The sequence below is a fragment of the Bufo bufo genome, chromosome 1 (genome assembly GCF_905171765.1).
Source record: "Bufo bufo chromosome 1, aBufBuf1.1, whole genome shotgun sequence".
Classification (NCBI taxonomy): Eukaryota; Metazoa; Chordata; class Amphibia; order Anura; family Bufonidae; genus Bufo; species Bufo bufo.
Window position 1 is genome coordinate 831,400,663 of NC_053389.1, and position 10,758 is coordinate 831,411,420.

At 41.8% G+C, this 10,758-nt stretch overlaps 1 protein-coding gene across 1 annotated transcript; it reads left to right on the forward strand.

The window, feature by feature from the left end:
- The first annotated feature begins 208 nt into the window (after positions 1-208).
- LOC120990106 (olfactory receptor 1-like) lies at positions 209-7,934 on the forward strand. The gene is made up of 2 exons (XM_040418663.1): positions 209-502; positions 7,011-7,934. The coding sequence occupies exons 1-2, from the start codon at positions 209-211 to the stop codon at positions 7,932-7,934; spliced, it is 1,218 nt and encodes a 405-aa protein (XP_040274597.1).
- The last annotated feature ends 2,824 nt before the right edge of the window (positions 7,935-10,758 follow it).

The following is a 10,758-nucleotide window of genomic DNA, read 5'->3' on the forward strand; positions in this document are numbered from 1 at the left end:
TCACCTTTCCCTTGAGCAGAAAACAAAACTAGAAACCCCTTTCACTATCTTGGAACTCAAAAACGCCATGTCATAAATGCCCGCAGGAAAAAGTCCAGGTCCAGACGGACTCACACTCTCATATTATAAATCCTTCCAAAACCTTCTCCTCCCACATCTCTTAAGAGTTTGCAATCAGTCCTTACTAGGCAACCCACTATCCAGAGACATGACGGAAGCACATATCTCCCTTATACCAAAAGAAGGGAAAGATCCTAAACAATGCTCCAACTACAGGCCCATATCCCTCCTAAACATAGACCTCAAGCTCCTAGCCAAGATGTTAGCCAATAGGCTAGCTGTCCTCCTTCCCCACCTTATACACGGAGATCAGGTTGGCTTCATCCGGGCTAGAGAAGGCAAAGACAACACCTCCAGAGTGATCAATGTTATCAGCCATGCCAAAAGACTTTCCTCCCCCTTGCTTCTCCTTAGTACCGACGCGGAGAAAGCATTCGATAGAGTAAATTGGCATTATCTAAAATGCACTCTGCTTGGGTTTGGCCTTCCTGACCCCTTCTTACGGGCAACTTTTGCCATGTATGAACAAACGTCAGCTAGAGTACAAGTAAACGGAAGCTTATCTGCCCCTTTCTCGATAAGTAATGGGACAAGACAAGGTTGCCCCCTCTCACCTCTCCTATTTATCCTGGCATTAGAGCCACTTCTTGCTAACATCAGGCGAGATGAGGAGATTTCAGGTCTATGTTTGGGAGGCAGGGAACAAAAAGTAGCAGCATTTGCGGACGACGTCCTTATGATGACAACCAACCCTAAAACTTCCCTTCTTCGAATCCAAACCCACCTAAATAATTTTAGCTTAGTCTCAGACTTCAAGATTAATGCTGGCAAATCCTTGGTCCTATGTATGGGAATTGCTCAATCTACAATGAGCCAGTTGATGATAGACTCACCCTTTAACTGGTCTTCACCTACTATTACATACATAGGGGTCAAACTCAGTCCCAACATTCACGACCTTTTTTCACTAAACTATATCCCCCTTAGAAAATCTATATTTGAAGCCATTGATAAATTAGCTCAATCCAATCCAACTCTCTCTTGGTTCGGTCGCAAGAACCTCCTTGCGTCACTAATCCTCCCTAGACTAACTTACCTTCAACAGGTTCTACCTATACCAGTCCCCAAGCATTACTATGCGCAAATTACCAAAAAGTTTAGAACCTTCATTTGGAACAGCAAAAAGGCGAGACTATCGTATTCCCTACTCACAAGGCCTAGACATGAGGTTGGGATTGGAATGCCAAATCCTGATACTTATGGTAAAGCTATCCTTCTTACTCGAGTGGTGGCCTGGTTGAGACCCCCCCCACATTCTCTGACAACGGAAATTGAAATAGATATCTTAAAGAAACCTCCTAGGGCCCTGCTTCTTGGTTCCCAAGAGGTTTTTCCAGGACAATATTCCCAATATCCAATAATAAAAGCCACATTAGAGGCCTGGAAATGGTTCTCGTCCTCACACTGCTCCGTCCCATTTCCCTCTCCCCTACTGACAGTTAAGGACATTGTTGATACAGCTCCTTCACCCATAAGATCTGCGACCTCCCAAGGGCTTAGGTCCTCCCCACTACACATCAACACCTTGGCACTCCCCTCTGGAGAGTGGATGGACCATCAAACAACAAACGTCCTCTTAAACCCCCATCCATGCGACGTTTTTACTATCATATATCTTAGAAACTATCTGAAACAGCACATAAATATAGGAGATTTATATCGCCCTATGGTGTGGTTCGAATCGTTTATCTGCCTCCACTCCGCCCCTAGGAAACTCATATCGCTGATTCATAGCAAACTCCGCTCACCCCCTATGCTTGCTAAACCATCATTTGTTGGTAGTTGGGAAAGAGACCTCAACATTGTGATCCCTTTCAATAATCTACCTGGTCTCCTGGGCTCTCCCCATGGCGCCTCCCGCTGCGTACGTATACAGGAAAATAACTACAAGATTCTCACTAGATGGTACAATACTCCGGATAAAACATCATTGTACTCTGAATCAGCTTCAGACGTCTGCTGGAGGTGCCTTGAGGAGAAGGGAACTTTTTTCCATATATGGTGGACCTGCCCCCCCATCCATAGATGGTGGACAGAGATTTTTGCTCTTGCTAATGAGATCTGCGGGACCTCTTTTCCAACCTCCCCACAACTAGCACTCTTATCCATCCCTCCTATTGAATATGCAGTAAAATCGCCATACGTATTTGCTCAGATGCTATTGGCAGCGCGCCTGTTGCTTCCTAAACACTGGCTACAACCTCACGTTCCAACCTTGGAAGACTGGACCCAAAAAATGGATCAAATCCATAGGTTTGAGGAGCTTTCATCATGGGAGATGCGATCTCACGGAATCTTTCTTAAAAAGTGGCTCCCTTGGTCAGTTTTCAGAAACCCCCATAAGCAAACTGGTCTCTCATCCAAGGACTCCTGATTATTGACATAGGTGTTTAATCTCTGCCTTAACTGCCCACCTTCCAGACAGTCTCCTACTTTAACAGTTACTGGATTAGATGCATATTTAGTGGGTCTGTCTTGCAATACATAAAGAACACACCCTCCCACCTACTGAAGACACTGCCCTGATTGGATATAGTAACCGTCATATGTCTACATGATTGTCCTACCTCGCTCATTGATGTATTGTTCCAACTTAATGGCATGCTCTTCTCCCCCTCATAACGCCACTACATCTGACTATGTAATGTTCAAAATGTATAGAATGAGCAGCTTGATCGAATGTAATATCTCTTGTCAGAAAGTATTGTACTAACTTTAGTATCTGGATGGACCTGCGTGTCTCAATCTTGGTACCTTGTTATCCCCTGTTATTGTTAGAAAAACCAATAAAAATATAAAAAAAAAAAAAAAAAAAAAGAATATGGATGTGGTCGAGAATTTCGCCGTAATTAGAGGAAAAGACGGCCTATTATATAATGATCAGGAAAAGATACGGGTTATATTTAAGACCTTTTATAAAGACTTGTATTCAGGAAAAACCCAGATACATAAAGAAGAGATGGTAAAATATGTGCGCAAAATAGGAACCCCAAAACTTAATGATGACCAACAGGCAGCATTAGACCGGCCTATATCCTTAGGAGTTTCTAGCAGCAATAAATGAAGCACCACTTGGTAAAACATCAGGCCCGGACGGTATTCCAAATTAATTATATAAAAGAGATAAAGAATTATGGGCAAATAGACTTATGGAAGTATTTGAATACTCAAAATGTACAGGATGTCTACCAGAGTCTAAGTGAGATGCGACAATTATTTTAATCCCCAAAAAAGATAAGGATCGATCGGATCCCACCTCGTATCGTCCAGTTTCACTTATGAATAATGATTGTAAAGTTCTGGCTAGGATTTTGGCGAAAAGGCTGAGGAAGTTCATAGTACATTTGATTCAAAAGGACCAAAATTGATTCATTCCGGATAGGTCTACAACACTGGGCTTGCTTAGGGTGTTTGCAAATATCCAGTTTACGGAGAATAATAAAGATCTATGCTCTATTTTGTCATTAGATGCGCATAGAGCATTTGACCCTGTAAATTGGGACTTTGTATGGGAAGCTATGACAAAATTTGGTATTGGCCCAGGATTTATAGACTGGATGAAGATTATATATAAAGATTCCAAAGCCAGAATATCAGTTAATGGTATACTATCTGATAGTTTTCGTATAGAACGAGGGGTGAGACAGGGTTGTCCTCTCTCCCCCTTGGTTTTTGCCCTGACAATAGAATCCTGGCTATAAAAGTTAGACAGGATGTGGATTTGCGGGGCTTCGGACTGAGAAGGAGAGAGGACAAAATTTCTCTATATGCAGATGATCTTCTCTTTTTCTTGGATGATACAAATAATGATCTGCAATATGTCATGCTGTTGGTGGAAGAGTTTGGTAGACAATCTGGTATATTAATTAACTGGGACAAATCGACCTTGCTCCCTCTGAGTGATAAGAATGTGATTTCAGAAGAAAAATTAAAGATTCTTACTCCCCAGGACAGTTTTAAATATTTAGGTCTGGAAATATCCAAGGACCCTAATAAGTTTATAGCATTAAATATTAAACCATTACTTGATAGGATGAAGGAGAGGATTAAAGTTTGGAATAGATTACCAATAAACAAAGCAGATAGAATTGGTTTAATCAAAATGATACTGTTGCCCCAGTTGCTCTATGTGTCATTAGAAACAGTCCCATTTATTTGGGGAACTCGGTTTTTCATGACAAAGAGAAATTATTCAATGTATTAATCTGGTCAAACAAAAGGGTAAGGAGAAAGATACATTGGCTTACAAGATCTTACGAACAAGGAGGACTAGAGGTCCCAGATATCAGATTGTACTATATGGTAGCTAATATTGCAACAATGATGAATTGGACACAGGCAGATTTTTTGAGCCATTTGGTACATAAGAGTGAGGGTTGCTTACCGGATATATTTACATTACTCGAATCAGGACAATTGGAAAGTATGCACTTATATAAAATCCCATTGGTAAAATCACTGGTGGGGTTATGGGGCAAAGTCAAAAAGATACTGAATTTAGAGGGGCAGATTAAAGTTACACCTTTATGGTATAATAGGAGGTTAGGTAGTGTTACTTTTTTGAAAGAGGCCAAATATTGGGTTGACAAAGGATTATGGTACATTTTACAATATTTTCAAAATGAAACACTGAAGGATAGGGACACATTATTCATGAATGTAAGGGAAGATGGACAAAGTTATTTTAGATATATTCAGTTGGTGGATATTGTTAAAATGGTTATAAAAAAGGAAGATATAGTGACAAAATCACATGAGGTGATGCATTATATATTAGGTTGTAAAGGTAAGCATAAATTGGTGTCAAGTTTGTATAAAAAGATACGAGAAATTAGAAATGAGGGGGGGGGGAGAAGGAATAAAGGTTTAAAGGTAATATAAGCAATGTGATATTCATTGTAATGTACTGGATAGGTCAAGTATTTCCATGTAGAGGGTATTTAAGTGGGAGGGGAATGGATGCCCTACCCCCCCTATTTATGTATTTGTTTTAATTACTCTCACCCCTTTCTGGTTGATACTTGATGTTTTTATTATGTAAGTGTTAAATGTATTGCTACTGCTTTTTTTGTAATTTACTAATAAAAAAATGTAAATTATTAAAAAAAAATGTTTTTAATGCTCTTTGCTTCTGTCCTATTATATTCAGTGCCTTTTAGCCAAATTGGTTTCTGTTTCTTTCTGGACATTTTTACCTGTAATAGTAAATTTACTACAGGATTCATGAAATATCTCTGGCAAACTCCCCATTTAGCTTCAGTATTCCGATTTCTCAGAATCTAAATCTTTAAAACTGAGCTTTTCCCTTTTTTTGACTGAATTTATAGTCTATTTAGGTCCAGGTTTTTGTAGGTCCCTTTTATAGGACTTGATTGAATATTATATTGAAGTTTGCCATATTATGGTTGCTATTGGCCAAGTGCTCAAGAACCTGATCACAGTGTTGTTCACTTTCCTCAAGATGACTGCTGACTGCCACTAGGATGTATATTTTCTTTATCTGGGATATAACAAAAATATAGAAACTTTATAAAAATGATTGGGTCACTGTCACTAGTGGGGTACCTCAGGGGTCAGTATTGGGCCCTATTCTCTTCAATATATTTATTAATGATCTTGTAGAAGGCTTGCATAGTAAAGTATCAATTTTCGCAGATGACACTAAACTGTGTAAAGTAATTAACACTGAAAAGGACAGTATACTGTATATATACTACAGAGGACAGTATACTGTATATATACTACAGAGGACAGTATACTACTACAGAGGGATCTGGATAGATTGGAGGCTTGGGCAGATAAGTGGCAGATGAGGTTTAACACTGACAAATGTAAAGTTATGCACATGGGAAGGAATAATGCAAGTCACCCGTACATACTAAATGGTAAAACACTTGGTAACACTGACATGGAAAAGGATCTAGGAATTTTAATAAACAGCAAACTAACCTGCAAAAACCAGTGTCAGGCAGCTGCTGCCAAGGCCAATAAGATAATGGGTTGCATCAGAAGGGGCATAGATGCCCGTGATAAGAACATAGTCCTACCACTTTACAAATCACTAGTCAGACCACACATGGAGTACTGTGTACAGTTCTGGGCTCCTGTGAACAAGGCAGACATAGCAGAGCTGGAGAGGGTTCAGAGGAGGGCAACTAAAGTAATAACTGGAATGGGGTAACTACAGTACCCTGAAAGATTATCAAAATTAGGGTTATTCACTTTAGAAAAAAGACGACTGAGGGGAGATCTAATTACTGTGTATAAATATATCAAGGGTCAGTACAGAGATCTCTCCCATCATCTATTTATCCCCAGGACTGTGACTGTGACGAGGGGACATCCTCTGCGTCTAAAGGAAAGAAGGTTTGTACACAAACATAGAAGAGGATTCTTTACGGTAAGAGCAGTGAGACTATGGACTCTCTGCCTGAGGAGGTGGTGATGGTGAGTACAATAAAGGAATTCAAGAGGGGCCTGGATGTATTTCTGGAGTGTAATAATATTACAGGCTATAGCTACTAGAGAGGGGTCGTTGATCCAGGGAGTTATTCTGATGCCTGATTGGAGTCGGGAAGGAATTTTTTATTCCCCTAAAGTAAGGAAAATTGGCTTCTACCTCACAGGGATTTTTTTGCCTTCCTCTGGATCAACCTGTAGGATAACAGGCCCAACTGGATGGACAAATGTCTTTTTTTCGGCCTTATGTACAGTACTATGTTACTATGTATTAATGGATGAATGAGTGAAAAAATTCAGTCCCAGTATATATAGTTTGTGTGTCAATATCCAAAGTCTCATCTTTACTACTTTGGTCTTGAAAACTACATCCAGACATCATATAATTTGAAGTCTATTATGTTTGCTTTACTTCCTTTTTCTATTTGCAGAGAAATCTGACTGTGGTCACAGACTTTTTTCTCTTGGGATTTCAAGGCAGACAACTTTTTAGAAATGTTCTCTTCCTTCTGTTCCTTCTTGTCTTTGTTGCCACAATATGTGGGAATCTCCTGATCATCACCCTGGTGTCCACCAGCAAGAACCTCCAGACTCCAATGTACTTCTTCATCTCACAATTGTCCATCAGTGACATCTTATTATCCACAGATATTGTCCCCAACCTGCTCCACATCCTACTGAATAATGGAGGAACCATCAGTTTTATTGGTTGTATGAATCAGCTTTATTTTTTCTTAACCCCCGAGGCATTTGAAGCTCTTCTTCTCGCTGTGATGTCTTATGACAGATATGTGGCCATCTGTAATCCCCTCCGTTATGCCGCTATCATGACTAATAGATTTTGTATTAACTTAATCACTATATGTTGGTTGTTGGATACTTTTATTACATTTACTGTGACTATAACATTATCCAAGCTAAACTTTTGTGAGTCAAATATCATTGACCATTTATTCTGTGACCTTGTCCCCTTACTAGAACTTTCCTGTTCTGACACCTTCTCTGTTCACTTGGAGATCTTTGTTTTGGGAGCTCCATCTATAATGGTCCCAACCGCAATCATTGTAGTGTCTTATACTTACATTGTGATATCAGTCTTAAGGATCCCATCCAGTACTGGTAGACAGAAAGCCTTCTCCACCTGTAGCTCCCACCTCATTGTGGTCTCCATATTTTACTGGACTATATTCAGTGTTTATGTTCTTCCAAACAGTATACAAACACGAGTTACTGATAAAATCCTCTCCCTGCTGTATACTGTATTTACTCCATTTATTAACCCCGTTATATACAGTCTGAGGAATAAAGACATTAAGGAGGCCGTACAGAAAGTATTCCATAAACATGTCATGTAATAAACATTTATTGGCTTTCATATATTTGTATGTCTAATAAACAGCAGTATTATCATTTCCCAGACCCTGGGATTTATGCAGGAACCCATACAGAAAGTAACAAATAAACATTTGTAATAGAGAGAAAAATAGCAAACAGGATATCTCCTGCCTAATTATGATCATTAGATACTGGAATGCATGTTTAAGAGAAATATTAGATAAGTTATCATGCTTCTATATAATAAAACTGGTGTAAAATTTCGGGCTCATATGGCATTTTTATGCTGCCCTCACTAAGAATGAGCAAATTGGTTCACAACAAATGAAAAATCTGTCTGCAAAGCCAACCTGAAGCTTTCCAGCTGTGCTTTGGAAGAATCCAGTACAACGGCGTTCATCGGCATTTTACTGCACATGTAGGAAAGGAAATACCATGAGGGAGGAGGAAGCATGCTCACATGACCCTGAGCGTGCACGGGGCAGGGCTTACCCTGATTGGCTCATCCAGGCTGTCTGGCAGCCTGTGAGCCAATCGGTTCTGCAGCAGGCAGGGAGGTGACCTAGCAGAACGTCATTCTGTGTTGGGCTGTGAATGAGGATGGATGAGTCTTACAGTGTCTGCCTGAAAAACCATCTCAGGGACCGTGTTCAGTCACAATCATGCATATCTTCTAGTGTGAGGGACGGTGTAGGGAAAACCTAGTGTTAGCCCAGCGGTCTGTGTCGGCGCTGCTGCCCCTACCCGCGGGCACGGGCGCCGGGCTCCCTCTTTCCCTCCTGCTGCCATGTGCCGTGCTGACAAGCTTGGGCACCAGGGAGCTTAACTGTTGCATCTGTGCTCCATGCCAGAGTTTACTTCCTGCTGGAGACCTGTACTGTTGGTAGGGCTTGTATTAGTGTGTCTCTCCTCACTTGTGAGGCAGCACGTACACGCCCTCTGTCTCACCAGCCTATGGCTGGATTGCAGGAGGTATTTAAAGGCGCTTCCTACCACAGGAAGATGCCTGAGCAACTCCTGGTCACTAGCTTGTCTAGTTCCAAGCGTGAAGGTGTTTTTCAAGTTCTGTTTTGCTGTGTACCGGACCCTGCTTTTGGAATTATCAGACCTTGCTTGTTTGCCGTCTGCCTCTGACCTCGGACTTCATTTACGGACCTTGCTTGATCTCTGCCTGCCCTGACCATGTACTTCCCCTCGGTATCTCTGACCCCTTGGTCAGCTGCCACTACTCTGGGACTGCTCTGGAGTGGCACCTGGCAACTACCCTAATGGTCCAAGCCTATCCTCACCATCAGAGGCTCTAGTGAAGACCAGGTAGTTGTTTAGTCACGGCCCTCCAGAGTATAGGCAGTCAGTGGAGCAGTGGGTACACGCCCGCTTGCATAACACCAAGAAAGAAAAATAATATTGTAGAATAGGATTTTGAGCAGGGAAATATTTTAGGGAGTGAGTAGCAGTGGCTGGCACAGGCAGTGCCTCCTAGCTGCAGTCACTACCATATAATACAGATGCAGCTACTGCAGAACCTCAAAATCATCTACCTGCAAGAATATTTTTTTTTCTAATTGACTGAACTATCTACATAGGCTTATTGCCAGCTTGATGCCAGCATCCCAATAATAATCTGCTACAGAGCAATTATTGTAATTATTTTTCAGTGCATCACATCCTTCCACATTAAACATGTTGCACTATGGCAAAAGCATTTTACCGCAATAAAACCATCAGACAGTGTTGAGGGAAGTGTCATATTCAAATATATATGTATATATACCCTGACATATATGCATATATATGTGCCCTTTTTATGGGCCCGTCCAGGTAGGATGTGTATGTATACATGGAGATGTATGTATGCCCCCTTGGCAGCATACATCTCTATGTATATAGAGTATATTATATGGGTGGGTTTTATGGGTATGGGTACATATATGTCTATGGATGTGTCCCAAACATCTATGGATATATATGTACCCCTATGTATATAAAATATATATATATATATATATATATATATATAAATATAGGTGGGCTTATTGTGCCTGCCCCCTATATGTATGTCATGTCCACTCATATATGTTTATAGATGTACCTCAAGCATCTATAAACATATATGGCGTACCCAATCTCCCCTGCTCCCCCTCAGGAATGCGCCTGCTGCGGGGGTGGAGGAGACCGACAGCTGGACAATTATGTCCAGCGTCGGCCTCTTCAAAGGACAGAGGATCAATTAGATCCTCTGCCCTTTGTCACCATCTCCAGCAGCGCCGGAGATGGTGTGCCTAACAGGGACATGGGAACAAAGAGTTCCCATGCCCCTGTGGGTGGCTGACCTCCGGCGCTGTAATTACAGCGCCGAAGGTGTGCATCCGCTCCACAGGCCGGAGGATCAAAGGATCCCCCCGCCTGAAAGCGCGCTCCGGGATGCGCGGGCCGGTGCGGCACTGGTGGGACGAGAGCGAGCGCCGCCGAGCTTAAATAGTCCGGCGGCGCTACGCTCAGGAGTCAGGTCAGACCACCAGGAGCAGAGAGGATCATCCCCTGGACAAACGAGCATCCGCCGGACAACGAGCATAATACCGGCTGAGTATCCTGAATCCCCCCCTACACCACCAACCATTAACCCTTGTTTTTAACCCTCCCTATACCACCAACAATATATTATTAACCCTCCCTATACCACCAACGAACACCCTGAATCCTTGGTATTCCCCTGCCCTATACCACCAACGATCCCCTGCCATATTAACCCTTACCTTCCCCTGCATTTATACCCCTAATCCCTGATTCCCTTGCATTAACCCTTACACCACCAACGTACCCTAATTCCCCTGTGTTCCCCCA